The sequence below is a fragment of the Catharus ustulatus genome, chromosome 8 (assembly GCF_009819885.2).
Source record: "Catharus ustulatus isolate bCatUst1 chromosome 8, bCatUst1.pri.v2, whole genome shotgun sequence".
NCBI classification, from domain to species: domain Eukaryota; kingdom Metazoa; phylum Chordata; class Aves; order Passeriformes; family Turdidae; genus Catharus; species Catharus ustulatus.
In genome coordinates this window covers 314,468-334,285 of record NC_046228.1, presented here as the reverse complement: position 1 = coordinate 334,285, position 19,818 = coordinate 314,468, and the positions used below count along the sequence as shown (strand labels likewise).

The 19,818-nt window shown below is 49.4% G+C and overlaps 1 protein-coding gene across 3 annotated transcripts in view; it reads left to right on the top strand.

The window, feature by feature from the left end:
* INPP5A (inositol polyphosphate-5-phosphatase A) overlaps positions 1–19,818 on the top strand; it is a 182,043-nt gene that overhangs the window by 46,381 nt on the left and 115,844 nt on the right. For all 3 annotated transcript variants that reach the window (XM_033066179.1, XM_033066180.2, XM_033066181.2), the window contains exons 3-4: positions 7,236–7,336; positions 8,098–8,185. In XM_033066179.1, coding sequence (XP_032922070.1) covers positions 7,236–7,336; positions 8,098–8,185 — 189 coding nt within the window. The remainder of the gene's footprint in view (positions 1–7,235; positions 7,337–8,097; positions 8,186–19,818) is intronic.

The following is a 19,818-nucleotide window of genomic DNA, read 5'->3' as shown; positions in this document are numbered from 1 at the left end:
CAGTTTGGCATGAAATCATCTTTGAAATCTATGGAGTAAGATATCTATTTGAGTACTTAAAAAAAAAACAAAAACTACAGTTTGGAAGTCCAGTTTACCTTAAATTGAAATGACAATTTTGGGCATTGCTTTGCAATAAATCTGTCCTGTGTCTGCTCTTTCTTAACAATTTTCTTGTTTGGTCATGTGAAAATGCTGACGTTGAGCCCATGTTATAAAATGTACTGTAACCTTCTGGTGTGGGGGATATTTTTAAGTACAGAAGCCCCTCTCACACTCTGTAATTGCAGTGGAGGCTGGCTGAACTTGCAGGAGCTGCAGTGAGGAACAGGAGGTGAGCCCTGCTGGGGCAGGGAGGTGCCACCCCTGGGTGACAGCGAGAGCTGCTGGCACTGTGGCACAGCTCAGGGGTCCTGGGTCCCACGGGGTTTGGGTGCCACGGGGTTTGGGTCCCACAGAAGGGCCTTGAGAGACCCTGAAGTCCCTGCAGCCCCACACCCTGCCAGGTGTGCCACTCTGCTGCCACAGCAGGCTGTGCCAAGCCCTGCCTGACCTGGCCAACACAAGATTGTTTACCAGCCCTGCAGCTCTGACAGAAAAATAGTGAAACAACAAAACGGTGCTGCTCCAATTCTAAAGTGAAACTCCATGCAGAAAACATGATTAGCAGTATTTCATCCTTTGTTTTTGTAATTGAAAGCATCCCGTGAGTCTTTCCATTCTCAGGTTACCAGTGCAGCCTGTGACTTTTATTACACTGATGTAGAGTACTGCAATTCACTTTTACTGGTGAATGTAAGAGATTTGCAGAAACCCGAGGTGCAGTAACCACTCTTACATTCTTTATTATCTGCAAGTTCAGATTCATCTCTTTAGTTTTCTTCCACCCTGGTTGTGTGTACGTGATGCTTGTACTGTCCAAGTGTCTCAGCTGGTTGTGCTTCCAACCCTCCACAGCTTCAGGAAAAACTCTTCCTATGCAGGAAATACAAACAAACAGAGAACTCTTTATTTTTGGGTTTTTTTTTAGATGGCTGGCTGTTTTTTGTCATCACCTGACTTATTAGGTATCTTTATCAAGGAGAGTCCCTGTGTGCCCGTTGTGTGCTGCAGTGGGGTGAGCGCTGCAGAAACGCTTCGGGAGCATTTGTGGAAAACAGGAAAAGGAGAAGGAGCTGCTGCTGTCTGCAGGCAGGGACCCCTGGCACATGACAGCATGGTCTGTCTTTGGCCCAGTAAATATTACTGTGTGCACAGAATTCCAGAGAGGAATGAAATTATGGATTCATTGCAGGCTCCAGACAGGGAGAGCATTGCTGAGAGACCCAAGCCCATCCCTCAGCTCTGGGGGGCTCTGCTCTGCTCCCTCCCCATACCCCTGCCCTCTGTCCCTGCAAGCTGAGAACTGTATTTTTAAAAAGAAAAATTAAAGATAGGCAAAGGACCAAGCTAGCAGTGCTGCCCGTGGCTGCTGCTGGCTTTATCCTGCTTCCCCTCCGGGCTGGCTGCTCGCACCACGCAGGAGGAAGTGGAACAAAACTTGACAAAAAGCTCCTCAGGGAAAAGGCAAACATGTCTGTACCAAAGTTGCTGAGCACCGTTCTGGCTGAGGCTTCAGAGCAGCCCAGCAAATGTGCAGCCTCAGAGGGACTGTTGTGTGCAGCCCCACGGGGTCTGGTGGAACCTCTGGGCTGGGGCTCAGCAGCAGCTCTGGAAAAGCACTCTGCTGCCTCTCGTAAACTTGAAACCAGAGAAACCACAACAGCAGTTTTTTCCATTCTTCTGAGGAATTCAATTTGCATATGCAGTTGTGTCAGGGCAGTTTGCATAACTTCTGAGGATGAGGTGCTTGTGTAAGCAGCCAAAATGTTCTCCACAGAAAAGGAAGCACCATCACCTCTCTAAGTTTAAAATGTTTCTAGAAATTAAACCCATAATGTGTTTGAATGGGTGTCAAGGAGCATGTTGTTTAAACAGCATTTTGTGGACCTGTTTCTAAGTTCCAGTAAGTTAAAATAAGGGATTTTATTTGCTGTCATGGGTGAACACAAGTCACTTACAGGTTACCATTGACTTACAGGCTCTATGCATTTCCAAGGACCTCCAGCTCCTGCACAGCCATCCTGCCCTTGCTGTTCAGGACAGTGCCACCCACCCTGTGCTCTGTGTCACCCTCTGTGCCACACAGTGCCACTTCAGCAGCTAAACCCATGTTCCTGTCAGGAGCAGGCTGGGGGAAAGATGCTGCAGATCCCAGGGTTTTCAGAGCTGGCTCTGGTTTCCAGTGTTCAAAGCAGAAAATTGTATTTGCAGTTGAAGGCAATCTGGAGTCAAAGCCAAAGAAAAAATGTTTGTGAGCAAATGTGTCAGCATGGCCCTGAAAATTGAATTGCACTGAGTGCTGGAACAGCCACCCTGCAGGGAGGCAGGATGCAGTGGAGTGCTGGGGCTTGTGCCCCATCTCCTAATTCCAGTGCTGGTAACTTGGCCTGAAGGAGCTGAATTTGGACTCCTCTTTGCAGCAAAAATTCTCTTAACCTACATTGGAAACAAGGAGGGAGAGGGATTGTTGGGGGAGAGTGGAAACAGCCTGAGAACAGAGTTTTGGAGTGTTTAGGGTGTGATGGGAAAGACTTCATTTCTTACCAGGAAATGGATGATGGATGAGCTGGATGTTAGTAACGAGCAGTGGGATGATTTGGGGAAGTAGCTGCCATGCAAATGAGAATATTCATAGAATGTGCAATGGGAATTTTGTCCCACTTGTGCCAGGTGCCCATGCCCTGGCTTGCAGCCTCTGTGTCAGTGCACAGGAAAAAATCCAGGGGAACGAGCTCCAAGAACGTGCAGGAAGCTGTTTGCAAGCAGAGGGTGTAGGACCACTGAAGACTTTTATTGGCTTATTTCTTTACTTAGGACTCCTTTTCCTTTTCACTGCCTCCTTCCCCATCCCTTGCCCTTTCTCCATCTGCACTGGCCTCATGTTTGGGGCAGGAGGAGTTCAGGAGCTGGAACCATTGAAAATCTGCACTGATTTTAGTAACAATCTTTTTGTGTCGCATTTGTGGCACGTGGTCATTTTAGATGCAAACTCGGAGCCAGAGGGTTTTTTCCCCTAATGCAATTTTCCATGTTGCCTGATGTGTTTGAGAGTATTTTGAGCCTTTATTTGTAGTAATACAGAAGTTAAAAGTTTACCTAATAGCTAAAGGTCATCTTGGTATAGCTGCGTGGGAACTTTGTGTGTCACCCTTCGGAGAGAAGGAAGAAAAACAACCAAAAAAAGGCCCAAACCAACCCAAAAAAATATCCCAAACCCCAAAACACAACAAAACCCCACCCAGCCACTCAAAGGTTGTTTAATTATTTTAGTCAACTTAATGCTGCTTTTTTAACTAGAGGGGGTGATTAAGGGTGTTTTTAACTCGAGGGGATGGAAAAACTCTGTTGCAGCCCTCCCAAGCTGAGGTCTGGGCCCTTTTTCAGCGGGTGCTTTCCTCAGGTGGGGCTGCTTGGGCTGTTTGTTGGGCTGTGACCGTGGGGGATGCTGGTTCTGGGTGCCTGGTCCCCAGGAGGAGCCTCCTCTTCCTCAGGCTTAGAGAAATTAAAAATACTTGAAGTGCTTTAGGATCACGCGTGTTAAATTGTATTTCACAGCTCACAGGGAAGCTAAAGCTCATAATTTGCTATTTTTTTTTAAGCAGTCCTATTTGCATGACACCAAGGCTGAAGCTCCTGTTCTCCAGTCCTTGCTTGGGTTGGGGTCCAGCTCTGGTGCCCACGCTGCCCTGTGGGAGAGGCTGGCCAGCAGCATGGGCTGTGTCCTGTGCTGGCTGCTGGCCCAATTCCAGCCCAGCCTGACCCCCCCTGCCATCCCTGGGGTCCCCTCCCCATTCCCAAACAGGAAAACACCTGCAGCAATGGGAAGGGGTCAGCCTTGTGCTCCTCACCAGCTCTGTGTCCGTGCTCAGCTCTGCTGGAGCGTCCCGCTTTGTCACCACATCCCCAGAACAGCTCCTGACTCTGGCTTCCTTTACACTGTTTTTGCATATCCAGAATTGAAAATAGTGCCCAGCTTTGTAAATACATTGTGCTGCTGTGGATGCAAATTCATTATTTATGTGGTCTCATGTATGATCTTTAACCTCTGGCAGCTGTGAGTTTTCGGCTCTGAAGTATTCATTATTCATTATTATGTACTGTTTGTTCTCCCATAAGAGCAGAAAACTAGTAAAAGGTAATGAAGCAGAGCCAATTTGCTTTTAGTTGGAAGGTACTTACTATATGAGAGGACATAACTAATATTCAGGTATGTTCTAGAGGTTTAACCTGCAAGGAATGCCACAAGGACCTCACTGCTATAAAGCCAATGCTGTTTCCCCATTAAAAATGACATAATTTTAAATTTTTTTTTCCCCCAATACCCACTATGATTTCAAGTTCTCAAGGATTTGTATGCAAACAAAAAAACTGTGTCCTGCATCTTCAGAGCCTGGAAGTGTTTTCTGTTGCTCCTTCAGCACAGTGGAGTTGTTCTCCAGTGTTGTCTCTCTGCAGGACTGCCCATTCAGGGCTCCCTGTGACTGATGGTTCATGCCTGTGAGATTGTTTGTGCCTAAATCTCACTGGAAATAGTTTATTGTGTTTCTGTTCTACCAGTTTCTATTTTCACAAGCTGTGTGAGAAGAGCTGTTAGTGCAGCAGACCCAGAGCAGTTCAATGGTGTCAGATGCTCAGCAGGTGAGAGTGTGAGGGACAGTGACAGTGGCTGTGTTGGCTTTACAGGGTTCAACACTTGCAGTGATGATGGTGGTGACTCCAGAGAGCTCTCCAAGTACCTGGAGTCTAGAGCTGCACAGGAGAATTGGGGTGGGCTGGGCTTAGCTCTGACCCAGAGCTCTGTTCCAGGGCTGGCTTGGGTTAGCACTGCTCTGCAGACAGAACAGAGTGACCCAGGCAGGTAACTCCGTGCTGCCATTCACTGCTGCTGGCTCTGCTGGCTCTGGTCTCCCTTGTGCAGAAAGGAGCATCTGTGCAGGGACACCTCAGAAACTGTTTTAATTGTTGTAAAGCTGTGATGGGAAATACATATCAGAGGAAAGCATGTCCCAGTTAGTTGGGTATCATGTCTTGCATTTCAGATACGTTTTTGGATATCTGGTCTGTCACCTAACTTTTTTTAATTATTATTTTTATTTTTTATTTTTAAAATTTTTCCCCCTCCTTCCCCCCAGTTAAACTTACTGTTGGGTCCTGCTCTGGTTCATTCTCCATCCTACTGATGATGGCATGCTTTAAAACAAGCTGGTAATATCTGTGTTGGCAGAAACCAGCATTAATGATTTAATGGAAGTGTTCAGTGACCATCAAACACCCGAGTGGGAGTATTTGCTTTTTCCCTTCACCCAGTAACAGTGCCAGCAGCTCAGCTCAGAATGTTCCAGCAGGCAGGTCAGTGCCAAGACGTTTCAGTGACCAGGAAGCTGAGGTACAGAGGAGGTGACTGCTGGAAATTACTCAGAAACACGGCAGGACATTCCCTTCTTCCTGCAGGGGTGACTGCTGTGGGCTGGCAGAGCTGCAGCTCACAGTGTGACCTGGGCACGGCAGGACACCGGGTTCTGCTTGGTTTGGTGTGCACACACCTCTGCCAGGCTTCCCTGGCTCTGCACTGCGGTCCCAGTGCCCTGTCTGCTGGTCCTGAGCCCCCTGGCCACTGCCAGGACACAGGGCAGGATGGACAGCAGTGTCCAGGATGTCCCTGAGGAGCAGGACACAGGGCAGGATGGACAGCAGTGTCCAGGATGTCCCTGAGGAGCAGGACACAGGGCAGGATGGACAGCAGTGTCCAGGATGTCCCTGAGGAGGGAGGGACACAGGGCAGGATGGACAGCAGTGTCCAGGATGTCCCTGAGGAGAGAGGGACACAGGGCAGGATGGACAGCAGTGTCCAGGGTGTCCCTGAGGAGAGAGGGACACAGGGCATGGATGGACAGCAGTGTCCAGGATGTCCCTGAGCAGAGAGGGGACACAGGGCACGGATGGACAGCAGTGTCCAGGATGTCCCTGAGGAGCAGGACACAGGGCAGGATGGACAGCAGTGTCCAGGGTGTCCCTGAGGAGAGAGGGACACAGGGCAGGATGGACAGCAGTGTCCAGGGTGTCCCTGAGGAGAGAGGGACACAGGGCACGGATGGACAGCAGTGTCCAGGATCTCCCTGAGGAGGGAGGGACACAGGGCAGGATGGACAGCAGTGTCCAGGGTGTCCCTGAGGAGCAGGACACAGGGCATGGATGGACAGCAGTGTCCAGGATGTCCCTGAGGAGGGGATGTGCTGGTACTGAGCCTTGCCTGGCTCTGGCTCTGTCCCTGTCCCTCCCTGCTGTGTCCCCAAGCTCTGCTGCTGGCAGAAGGTGCCAGTTCAGAGCAGGGACCTGTGGCTGCCTCTGGCTCAGCCGAAGCTGCTGCAGTTCAGATTTTGCTGATCTTCAGTTCAGAGTCTTTGAGCTTGATTGTCTAATGAGGTTATTTGTGTAGTCAGGAATGAAGCATTTTTCCCTCTGTCATCACATCAAATGGAGTTTCTCTGCACTGCTGTTTGAAAGAAACAACTTGTGTGGTGTCCCATCCCCGGAGGTGTCCAAGGCCAGCTTGGGCAGGGCTGGAGTGGGAGGATTCCCTGCCAGTGCAGTGTGATGAGAGAAGCTTTCAGGTCCCTTTCAGCTCAAACCATTCTGTGATTCCTAAAGACCTTTTAACAGTAATATTAGTCACTGTTGATGTCACTGTTGATGTAAATAATTAAAAGCAGGACTGCAAAGGTTTGCTGCATCTGTGCCTTTTCAGAGTTGCAGGGCACCAGCAGCAAGACAAGGAGCAGAAATGGGGAGCAGCCCCTTTTTTTAGCTGTTCTTCACTGTGTGGTGAGGTTAAGGCGTGCTTTGAGGGGAGTTGGAAAAGTTTGTTTATATTTTAAATATAAATACTAAAATATATTCTTAAAATATATATATAACCTAGGAATTAAGTTGTAGCTTAAGAAAGGAAATATTAGTTAAAAATATTTGGGATAATAATTTGGGTATGATGAATCTTTTCCATGGATAGCAGATGGTGCTCCCCTGGCTGCTGATTGTGCAGTCACCTCTCAGGAGGAGCTGCCAGTCCTCCCTGAGCCCGGATCTGCTGTTCCTGCTATGTGCTCAGCCTTAAAACCGGCTTTTCTGTGTTGCAGGTTGTCCATGCACACAAGCCCCATTTCATGGCTCTGCACTGCCAGGAGTTCGGAGGGAAGAACTACGAAGCGTCGATGTCTCATGTGGACAAGTTCGTCAAGTAAGTGGGGGCAGAGCCCGGCCCCCGAGCCGGGGACAAGGGCAGGAGCGATCAGTCGCGATGGGGTTATTTATCCCGGTTTAATTTATCCCGATGTAATTAATTTATAATTAATTTACATATAATTTATAATTAACGGAGCGCCTCCGAGGGCGGCGGGGCCGGAGCGAGCCCGCGAGCCGCGCGCGCCCTCTGCTGGGGACGGCGGGAACGGCGCGCACGGGCAGCGGAGCGCAAATCCCGAATTCCCGAATTCCCAAATCCCGGGACAAACCCCGCGCCTTTCCCAGTCCTGCCCGAATGGCACCGGAACGCAAATCCCAAATCCCGGGACAAACCCCGCGCCTTTCCCAGTCCTGCCCGAATGGCACAGGAGCGCAAATCCTAGGGACAAACCCCGCGCCTTTCCCAGTCCTGCCTGAATGGCACTGGAGCGCAAATCCCAAATCCCGAAATCCCGGGACAAACCCCGCACCTTTCCCAGTCCCGCCCGACCGGCTCCGGGGACCCTGCGGTCCTCGCTAGAGCCGCAGGTGTGCGGGGGCCGTGCCCGGGATGTACTGGAGGCAGTGCCCAGGATGTGCCCGGGATGTACCGGGGGCTCTCGGGGCCGTGCCCGGGTCCCTGTGTCCCCGAGGCTCCCCAGGACAGGAAGGTTCTGGGATCCCTTGGGCACTGCTGGGATGTCACAGCTCCGAGCAGCGCTGGGGCACAGCTGTGCCTCTGTGCCTCCCTTTAATGTCAGTGTTTTTCTCTCTCAGAGAACTGTTATCGAGTGATGCAATGAAAGACTACAACAGAGCTCGGGTTTACCTGGACGAGAACTATAAATCACAGGAACATTTCACGGTAAATTTCTTTATTTCACTGCTGTAGTTTAACCGAAGGTGAAACAAAAATATAAAATACTTTATGTTTGTTTAAGAATAGCCACAGTACTTCATAGTATTGAAATTATTTTATTTAGCATGAGGTACATTGATTTGATTTGATGGTGTTATGGTGGATAAAAAGACTCTTACAGAGTTTAAACGGGAATCCCAGTTAGATTTGTGCTGTTTGTGTCTCTGTGAAGAACCCTGGTTTTTGCAAAGTCCCCAGTTCAAGAACTAATGTGGTTTCTTGTCTCACACACCAGCATTATGTTCTAGACACTGTGTTTCTTGCAGTATTCCCCAACCACCTTGGTATTTCTCCCTTTCTTGTCATAAATATTACTTTGCTTTTTTTTTTTTTCTTCTAATCCTTTATTTACTAAAGATGGGCCTTCCAGGGGAAAAATGTTCTGCCAACATATTGATTCAATAAAGGAGGAGGGGAAGGAAAAGAGAGCTAGTATCAATGTTATGGCATTACAGAAATAATGTAACCAAAATAATTTGGAAACAATTATGGAAATAATGTAACCAAAACCATGTTCCTATTGTTTCCTTAAATTACCCTCTGTTGAAGTGGTGACTTTAGAGATACAAAATGGGTTTACAGAAGTGTTTGATGTGTACTCCACATGGCAGGCTGTTTGTAACCTGTGAGAACCTTCTAGAGCTGAATCTGCTCAGTGTGGAACAGGCAGAACCCACAGGAAGAGCAATTACTCAGTGATTTGTGTTCCTGTCACCGGGGGCAATGCTGGGTGCTAGAGGAGTGTTTTATACCTTATTGTTTTGTACCTTACTGACTGTAGAAGTGGCTCAGAAGCAAAGCCCAAAATCCCAGAAAGGAGAGAGGCGAGCTCCTTCACCTCCTGGCCTGTTAGTCTGCGTTTTGGCACTGAATGCTCTGTCCTCACCGACAGATCCTGCGCTGCTGTCGGGAGCCAAACGCTCACAGAGATGGTTTTCACACGTGGTTTGGCCTGGCAGCTCTCCAGCTCCTCTGCTCAGAGTGTGTGTGAGAGAGCAGGGGTTTCACATGTGCTGTGTCCATTTAGGGTAAAGTCTGGCTCTTATCTGCAGTGTGGTTTGCCTTGTACCGTGTCATGTGTCTCCATGTTTCCTTGGGAGTTCTGTTTGACTGCAGAGGTCTCTAACTTCTGTGGGCCTTTTTCCATCCCTTCTAAGGCACAGCCTTGGCAGCAGATGCTAGCTTTGTCATTATATTATTGCTCTCTGAAATATAAATGTTTATCATACATATTGTATAATGTTATTTGCTTTAGAAAAGGAAAAGCCCAAGTAGTTTTAGTTTGTTCAACCTTTATCCCTGCTGCTCTCACATCCCTTTTTTTACCAGTTTTGGCATCACTTCCTATGAAAGGCTTTACTTGGCTTGGCTCCAGCACAGCTAAAGCAGATTTTGCTGCCCACAGTTACTCAGCTTGGCTGCCAGGACTGGCAGCACGATCTGAGACAGCACTGTCAGCAGCCTCTGCCTGCAGCTCACAGCTGCACAGGTGCAAATTCCACATCAGAAATAAGAAACCAGCAAAACAGAGGTGTCTCTGGTGGAGCAACTTGGTTTTAAAAACTAATAATCCACATTGTATTAGGGATCAAAATGGATCATTTTGCATCATCCCAGACATAAAGCTTAATATCAGGATTTGTCATTTACAGTTGCATACACCAGATGTGGCGTAGGAGCAGCTGTTTTTAGGTCTGGGATTTGTGGGGAGCAGGGTGGGTGCCGTGATGAGGGAGAGAGCTGTGGTTCTGTGGGTTGTGTTTGTTGTGCCAGGAATGATGGCAGGGTGAGACTGTGTGGGATTCCTGCCAATCAGAACTTGTCACACACACAGAATAAACCCAGAGCAGCGAGTGCAGGGCTGGGGAAGGTGCTGGGGCAGCAGGTCCCTGTCCCAGGGAGGGGGCCAGGCTGGCAGGGGCAGATCTGGGCAGGTCCCTGTCCCAGGGAAGAGCTCAGGCTGGCAGGGGCAGATTTGGGCAGGTCCCTGTCCCAGGGAGGGGCAGATTTGGGCAGGTCCCTGTCCCAGGGAGGGGCAGATTTGGGCAGGTCCCTGTCCCAGGGAGGGGCAGATTTGGGCAGGTCCCTGTCCCAGGGAAGGGCTCAGGCTGGCAGGGGCAGATTTGGGCACTCAAGGTTTTCATTAGGGCCAGGCAGGGGAGCAGCAGGGGTCACAGGGCACACAGGGACAGAGCAGATGCTGTCACACTGGGGAGAGGCACAGCTTTATCTGATGTGACAATGACCTGAAGCTGGATCTCTTGGCAGAGAGCTGCTGCATTGGAGCTGGTGCTGTCAGCACTGGAAGGTGGCAGGGCTGAGCCCAGAGCTGCTGGTGACAGCCTCCACTGGCTGACAGAGGCTTCCCAGAAACGCCAGATTAACTAAACTGGCAGCTGGGCTGCTGTTCCAGCTCTGACTGGAAATACCCACAGCAGTCCTGTGGATAAACTGCTTCATGTGCTAAATTTCAGACACTCAAATAACTTGGCAAAGCTTTGTGTAACACAGCCTCCTGTAAATCCCTGTTTGAAAGCATGGTACTTTCTTTTGTTGTATGAAATCTTACATAGAGTTTGATTGTCAGAGAATGTACAATTAATGAAAAGACAGATATAAGAAGATGGAAATAGGTAAAAATTTGAGAAGCTGAAAAATCCAGTACATTGTAGTTTTTATTTGTGACTATACTGAATGGACTTCACTTGTAATAAAACAGGTCTTTGCATTTCCATTGATTTTACTAAACATCCCGTTGTTTACATTCTCTGCTAATTTTATTGTACTTGGTATATTTTGTGTAAGGGCTAAATTATGAATCTTACCACTTTTCTATGTGAAGAATTACTCAAAAATAGTTGGGTGTGTTGAGCTTTGGCATGTCAATACTTCTTAAACAACCCAAGTTAATGGTAAATAAGATGTTTTTTCTGGACTAAGAAAACGTACTGAAGGTAAATATCAGTCAGAAATACATTGATGTTTTCATCACACCCATAACTATTTTTATATGAAAATATATAATCAGTGGCATTTTTATTGTAATTAGATCAAGTCTAGTTTTGTTTTGTGCCTCGTATTTATTGATTTCTGGAGTACTCAGTTCAGGTCTTACATTGCTCAGCAAATCCTTGGCTTCCTTTCCATTGTCCAGAGAAGGCAGAGGGAACTCCAGTGGAACTTGGAGCCTCTTGCTGTGTGGAACGTGTGGTTTCTGTGGGTGAGAGAGAATCTTTTCTGGAGGGAGTCGGTGCTGCCTGCAGGGCTGGGGTGCAGGCTGGGAGCTGGGCTTGGCACAGCCCTCACCCTCTGCACCGTGGTACCTGCTCTGCCCCCAGTACAGGTTTAGTTCTAAAATTAAACAGAGTCCTGCACTGTCTGTGCCTGCTCAGGCCCAAGGTGACCTTGCAGTGACCAAATGCCCCTGGGCTCTGGATGGGATGGGCTGAGGCTCCAGCCTCCTCCTCCTCCTCCTCCTGGTGTACTTTGTTCACTGCATAGCAGGGTTTCATTCACATTTTAAAAAACCAAACAAATCCCAACCTTTCAAAAGCAGCATTTCTGATACTAGAGAGATGTGTTCAAACAGCACCAGAGCCTCAAGCTGCAAGCAGGATTTTATTAATACCAGTGGATTGAAGGGGAGAGGCTGCTGTGCTCACACAGCTCCCCACTTTCCAAGGGTGGGTTTGGTGAGATAACGGTTGAAATTAAATTTCCCTGTAATAACCACCCAGGGGTGGACAGGGGTGAGTTACAAATAAAGAATACAGTGCTAACAGGCATTTTTCTGGCACACTTTCTTCCCACACCTGCCAAAGCTGCTCTTCAGTTCCTGAGGCCGAGGGGTTTGGGGCGCTGGGGTGGCAGAGGCGCTGGTCAGTCAATGCCCGTGGGGTGTCCTGCCCGTGGGGCACGGATCCTTGGGGATGTGGGGAGCCAAACGTCCCTCTGCTGCCCCTGCCTGTGTGCTGCTGTTTGGGAGTGCCCTGTCCAGGCTGTGTGTCCCCCAGGCTGTGTGTCCCCCCAGGCTGTGTCCCCAGGCTGTGTCCCCAGGCTGTGTCCCCAGGCTGTGTCCCCAGGCTGTCCCCCAGGCTGTGTGTCCCCCAGGCTGTGTGTCCCCCCAGGCTGTGTCCCCCCAGGCTGTGTCCCCCCAGGCTGTGTGTCCCCCCAGGCTGTGTGTCCCCCAGGCTGTGTCCCCAGGCTGTGTCCCCCCAGGCTGTGTGTCCCCCCAGGCTGTGTCCCCCCAGGCTGTGTCCCCAGGCTGTGTGTCCCCAGGCTGTGTGTCCCCCCAGGCTGTGTCCCCCCAGGCTGTGTCCCCCCAGGCTGTGTCCCCCCCAGGCTGTGTGTCCCCCCCAGGCTGTGTGTCCCCCCAGGCTGTGTGTCCCCCAGGCTGTGTCCCCAGGCTGTGTCCCCAGGCTGTGCAGCACCCCCTGCTCCTCACTGAGGATGGGTGGCACCAGGCTGTGGCAACACTGAGGATAAAAGCAAGTCCAGTGAGCCTGAGTGAGCAGGAGAAGGTTGTGCTTTCTTTTTATCCCCCTGGATTGTTTTTACTTCACACACTCTGTAGCAGTATCTCTTTATTGTGAAGTGGCTCCTGCTCTCAGGTGGATAATGCTTGGTAGGCTGCAGCAGCATCCAGGGCAGCCCTTGGTCCAGTCACTCTCCTTAGGAGCAATAACTGAGCCAGCACGGTGAGAGAGGGCTCCTGAGAATACACACGGACAACATGTTATTCATGTGTGTTATTGTACCTTAAAATTATATCTGCTCGTTATTGAGAGAATAGTAAAGTTAATTTTTGTTAGATTAATGATGCTTGAGTAATATTTTTGGTTGAGCTGGGTTCAAATAATTGGCCATTAATTGAAAAAGGAAATTGAAATGAATTTATCTTGTACATAAATCCTGTCATAGTTATTAATGCATCTTAGAAAATATCGTCCTGTTCCCAGAAATGGATGGTGTACACTGATTCTCCTGAGCTTATTAGCTCTGTCAATTTAGAGTTTGGTCAAGTAAAAAAGATGATTTAGGAAGAGAGTTGTAATTGAATTGAATATTGAGGGAATTCACATGGTGATGAGTTCTCAGCCCACTTCTTCATTAACAATTTTACGGAATGCCAGGGCTTGGCAGAAAGGCAGGATTTCCCCAGGAGAGGGAGCTGGAGCTGCAGGCTGCACGGCTGCTGGGGCTGCACGGCTGCAGGGGCTGCACGGCTGCTGGGGCTGTGGGGCTGCACGGCTGCAGGGCTGCTGGGGCTGCACTGCTGCTGGGGCTCTGAGGCTGCACTGCTGCAGCTGTGGGGCTGCACTGCTGGGGCTGCACGGCTGGGGCTCTGGGGCTGCACTGCTGCTGGGGCTGCACTGCTGCTGGGGCAGTGGGGCTGCACTGCTGGGGCTCAGGGCTGCACGGCTGCTGGGGCTGCACTGCTGCTGGGGCTGCACTGCTGCTGGGGCTCAGGGCTGCAGTGCCCAATGCAGGTGCTGGACGCCCTGGAGGAGCCCTCAGAGCCCTGCACTGCGACTGGGGACACTGCCACCAGGCTGGGGACACGCTGGGGACACTGCCACCAGGCTGGGCACACGCTGGGCACACACTCAGGTGTCTTTCAGGAGCAGCGCTCTGGCCCTGGGGAGGCTGGAGAAGGAGCTCTGCTGCCACTGTGATGTTGATCACTGTCTCAGATTTGTCACTGTCACCGTGACCCACTGCTGAACAGGAGACTTCAGAGCGTGTTTGCTTGCTTCTCCATTACTGTAGACTTCAAGAGAATTTTCTTTTACTGCCCACATGAGCCTGTTTCCATCTTGTCCTTTCTTCCTCCCTCTCCTTTCCATAGAAAGGTGATTTGTACCAGTGTTTATTTTTATACTGCTACCTGTAAAAATTATGCCAAGCCAGAGAAGTAGGAATTTGAGTGGGTGGCAGAGATGTGGCGATCTCTGGAGGGAGGCTTGGAGGCTGGGATGTTCTGCAAGTGCAGGTGATGCCACAGAAGGAGCCAGGAGAGTCATTCAGACTCTTCTCAAATTCACTCCTGTGAGTTTCATCCAGGGAACAATTTCCTGGGATGGAGAAAAGTCCAGACTCCTTTCTGAGAGGCACAGATGAGAAACCTGCAAGTGTTCTGTCACCATCAGTGTTCCACATCACTCCTGAGCAAATCTTCCCTCTGTCTCACTGTTGTTTTGTTTTCCTGAGTGGTGAATATAAACGTTTTTAAACAAATCTGACTCTGCCAGTCCTTTGGGATTTTTTGGGGATTTTTCTGTTGGCACTCGAGCAGGTGTAAGGCTGGTGCAGGGGAGGCTCCCAGGTGCAGGGCTGTGTGGTGGCCGTGGCCAAAGCTGGCAGCAGAGCTCTGGTTTGTGTGGGTGCTGGCTCCTCAGGTACTTGGGTGCTCTTTGCTTTCTCCTAACTGCACAATGAAAGGAATAAAACCATCTGAAAAACACAACAGTATTCCTGATAAAGGCCCTAAAACGCCAGAAGCAAATCTCCAGCCAGGCACAGAAGTGTTTCTAGCGAGGTGTGTGTGGTAGAGAAAGGGAAATGGGAACAGCAGAGTTTAACCCTGTTTGCAGGGAAATGCAGAGCAGGCTGGAGCCTCGTGGTGGCAGTGCCTGCCAGGGATCAGCACTTGGAGACTTTGGTTCTGCATTTTCCAGCAGCTCTTACCTCGCTGTGTCCATCCTCATCATGTTCATCGTCTTCATTGCAGCTCAGAATCCTTTCCCTTCACAGCCTCCTGCTTTTGCAGTTGTGGTGAAATGCAGAGTTGGGAGCATCTCTTCATTAGCTTCTATCTTCTTTTAATTGAGCAAAAACCAGTCCGTGATGGAAGTTGGTGAATGTCAAAGTGAATCCCACAGCTTCTGACAATATCCTGGGAAAATGGTTGTAGGAGTGTTCACATTCTGTGACAGGGACATTTACCTACAGCCACCTGAAATGAAATCTCCCACTCAGTTTCTTAGGGAGCTAAGCTGTGTGTCAGGTAACAGCTTCCAATCCCTTCTGTGTGGGAAATGGAATCTGAAAGGTGTTGTCCCAGCAGAACCTTCCTCTGGTTTTGAGTTGTCTTTTTTTCCATGCATTTTTGAAATGCCTCTCTCAACCCCTCAGCAGAGTTCTTGCTGGGGAGCCATGACTTGTCTTCCACCTGTTTCCTGACACTTGTATATAATTGTGAGAGGAGGAGTAATTATGAAACAGTGAGGGATTTCACAGGTCAGTAGCCCAGTAACACAACCAAGGGTGCATGTCTGTTGTTTACAAATGTGCTGGTGCTGAGAAAATTGGTGATGAAGCATCTTCTTTATCCACAGAATTGTTATACTGTTTTGTATCAGCTGTGGAATTTGCATGTAGAATTGAATTTTCTGTGGGCTATGGATTTTATTTTCAGAATTTCATCCTGCAGTTGTGCAATAGACCACATGGTTAGGAAAAAATTATTGTAAAGAATAATTACAAACTGTTTTTGTGGGAATACATGTATCTGAAAATCAGCTGAAATACTTGAAATTAAATTGTACACTATAGTCTCTGAGTGCAAAAAGAAATCAAATGTTTTAAGCTTTTTAAAGGTTAAAAAAAAGCTCAAATTCTTCATTTTTATTTAACTTTTTTCCCCTTTTGTTATAGTACACAATACTTGAAGAACATAGAACTTGAACTACATAGGTCTTGAATAATAATTCCATTTAATAAATAAATTTGTTCTATTCAAACAGTAAAGAATTTTGAGGGAAAAGCATGGCTAGTAGAGATTCTCATTATGAACAGAATAAAAGTTTTGTATTCTGGCTTTTTGTTTTAGCACAGTTTCTTTGCAGTCCAAGAACACAGCGAAAGGAAGGAGATTTCCATGGCAGGGAGCTGGGACAGGCTCTGCAGGGTAAAACTGTCCTGGGACAGGCACAGGGCTCAGGGCTGTGGTGGCATCCCTCCCTGAGTGACTGTCCCTGCTGTGCCCTGTGCCTGTCCCCAGGAGCTGGCTGGGTGTCCCTGTGTCCCCTGTGTCCCTGTCCCCAGGAGCTGGCTGGGTGTCCCTGTGTCCCTGTGCCTGTCCCCAGGAGCTGGCTGGGTGTCCCTGTGTCCCTGTGTCCCTGTCCCCAGGAGCTGGCTGGGTGTCCTTGTGTCCCTGTGTCTGTCCCCAGGAGCTGACCGGGTGTCCCTGTGTCCCTGTGTCTGTCCCCAGGAGCTGGCTGGGTGTCCCTGTGTCCCTGTTCCCAGGAGCTGGCTGGGTGTCCCTGTGTCCCTGTGTGCCTGTCCCCAGGAGCTGGCTGGGTGTCCCTGTGCCCAGGAGCTGGCTGGGTGTCCCTGTGTCCCTGTCCCCAGGAGCTGGCTGGGTGTCCCTGTGTCCCTGTCCCCAGGAGCTGGCTGGGTGTCCCTGTGTCCCTGTCCCCAGGAGCTGGCTGGGTGTCCCTGTGTCCCTGTCTCTGTCCCCAGGAGCTGGCTGGGTGTCCCTGTGTCCCTGTGTCCCTGTCCCCAGGAGCTGGCTGGGTGTCCCTGTGTCCCTGTGTCCCTGTCCCCAGGAGCTGGCTGGGTGTCCCTGTGTCCCTGTGTCCCTGTCCCCAGGAGCTGGCTGGGTGTCCCTGTGTCCCTGTCCCCAGGAGCTGGCTGGGTGTCCCTGTGTCCCTGTCCCCAGGAGCTGGCTGGGTGTCCCTGTGTCCCTGTCCCCAGGAGCTGGCTGGGTGTCCCTGTGTCCCTGTGTCCCTGTCCCCAGGAGCTGGCCGGGTGTCCCTGTGTCCCTGTGTCCCTGTCCCCAGGAGCTGGCTGGGTGTCCCTGTCCCTGTCCCCAGGAGCTGGCTGGGTGTCCCTCTGTTCCTGTCCCTGTCTCCAGCACCTGCTGTGCTCTGTGGGCACAGGGGCTCTGCTTCCCTGCCAGTGTTCACCCCAAACCTCCTGGCTGGGCCAGAGTCTGGGAGCTTCCCAAGGGCAGAGAGGGGAGCAGAGAGGGGAGCAGAGGGCTGCTCGGTGTCTGTGCTCAGCTGCTCATCCCTGAGCACTCTCTTTCCCCATCCCATCCAATCCCATCCCTGAGCACTCTCTTTCCCCATCCCATCCCTGAGCACTCTCTTTCCCCATCCCATCCCATCCCATCCCATCCCATCCCTGAGCACTCTCTTTCCCCAGGAAATGCCTTACAGGAGATGCTTTAACTTGATGTTTTCAAAGCCCTACATGGGGGTCCTCTTTAGAAATTTGAGCACCTACTTCCCAAGTTTTGTCTTTTTACAAGAAAAAAAAAAAAGCCCCAGGTCTGGAGCAGCCAGAAATGCTGTTTGCATTTGTTTGTGGTAGGGTGAAGGGCAGGGCCAGTTACACAATGGTCGAGCAGAGCCTTCATGTTTTTAACAGCTGTTTTCAGGTAATGCATGTGTGGAATTTGGTTTGTGTGACAAAATGTTTGATTTGGAACAGCTCTGGCTTTCAAGAAAAGATGTGAGGTTGGAAAATGTGAAAATAATTGCTTGAGAAATTATGAAATGCTGCTTAAGGCACTTGCTAATGTGTTTGTCTGAGGCACTGAATTAATATTAAATAAGATCAGTATGACTCTAGAAAAATCAGGTGTCTGGTGTTTACTGACAGTAATTAATGGGTTTATTAGTGTTTGAAATAATGTTATAACGCAGCATTTGTAGCCAAAAAGAAAGCAATCCATGAGACTGCTCAGCCCTGACTGAACATCCCACGGCAGCTGGGTTCCACTGCTCACCCTCCATTCCATGCAGAAAGGCTGGGAGGGCAGCTTCACTCCACCGTGAAATCAAAGCTGATGGGAGCAGAGGATGGAGCTGTGTTGTCACCTGGTGTCACCTGTCTCAGGTGTGGCTGTTGCTGTGCCAGGCACTGAACATCCCCGAGCAAGGGCCAGGGCTCTGGGGGTGCTGAGCTGGTCCAGGCTGATGGCTCTGATCCCCTGTGTCAGCTGAGCCCTTCCCAGGGCACTGCCAGAGCACAGCAGTGCCCCAGGGGTGTTCCAGGTGTGGGCAGGAGTGCTGGAATGCCTCAGACACATTCCCACTGCTCTGGTGCATTCAGCAGCGTTTGCAGCGTGCAGACCCCAACTGGAGCCCTCTGACACTGAGGAAGTGTTTCCACTTCGTTTTAGAGGGCTTTCCAAGTATCTATTGATCAGTGTTCCCTAACAGCACAGAAATAATGTGTCTAATTTAACTGGCCACATGGAAGAGTATAGAAAAAACATTAGTTATCCCTTGAAAGGCTTGGAACGTCGATAGGAGGACATAACATTAATGACTTTCCTATACACAAGCTTCAAAAATGGCTAAATGAGGAAGAAATTACAAATTTATTTTCCTATAATTTCAGCAGTTGTCTTGTTTTACTGCACCAGTAAAGCATTAAGCAATGAAACGTCAAACAAGGAGTATTTTCCTGATAATTTGTCTGACATGCAAAGTGTGTGAAACAAAAGAGGAAAAGGTAGAAATGTGGGGTTTAGTCATTTTGACAAATTTAGTGATTTCTACTCATGAATTCTGGCTGAGACACTGCTGCCTCTGTCCAAACAGTCCCAAATATTGCTGTTTGCTGAGTGGCTGACTGTACAAGAACAGCTTTGTCTCAATTCTGGCCTTTACACTGAACACAGATTGCCATACTGGCAGTGATTTATTAGCATATAGAAATGTAACAAAACAAAAAACAACTGATCATAACAATTTTTTCGAATAAACAGATAATTACCCGGTCTCCAGAGGTGGATGGCAGCAGCTGGGAAGGGATGTTATCTGTTCCCTTCTTTTGGTTGTGCATATCAAAGTGTAAAGGAGTTTGGGGTTGGTTTAATTCTATTCCATCTTTTCCAGACAGATAAAAGATGTTGGAGAGAGATGTAAAATCTGATTCCTGAATGAAGTAAACCTGCTGTGAGCAGTGGTTCTAGCAGTGGTGGGCACTGCTCCTGGGTCAGCCACAAACCCTTCCCAGTGCTGTGTCCTGGGCAGGGCTCCCTCCCTGCCAGGGCTGCTGGGGCCAAAGTGCTCCTGTGCTTGGTAACAAGCACAGTAAAAAATGTGCTCTGAGCAGGAACTGGCAGCTGAAAAGTAGATTCTGGTTCTCCCAAAATCAAGTAAAAGAGCAAAGTTTCATTTGGGACAGGAAAGGGCATCAGCCTGTCCAAGAGGGAATGTTAAACGCTGTAAATACCATGGAAGGTGGAAATCTGAGTGTGTGAAAGTCAGCACAAGGCAGTGGTGAGCTGGTCCCTGTCCCTGGGAGCAGGCTGGCACAGCATGTGCCTGTAGGGACAGCTCATGGCCATGGAAGTTATGGGGCTGCCCAGAAACTGGGCCAGAATTCACGTGGGGCTCCTGTTAAAACTCACAGCTGATGGTTTGGCACCAGAGTAAGGAATCATGTCAGCAAAAGGATGTCTGCACGGGTGGGGAATGTGTGAGGATGTTGGGAGCAAAGTCCTAATGATCAGTGAATGTGTGTACCCCTGGGGGATAGAAGAAGACAAAGTAAATCATAACTTTAATCTAAAAAACCCAATCAAACCAACACACACATACACAAATACCAAAAACTCA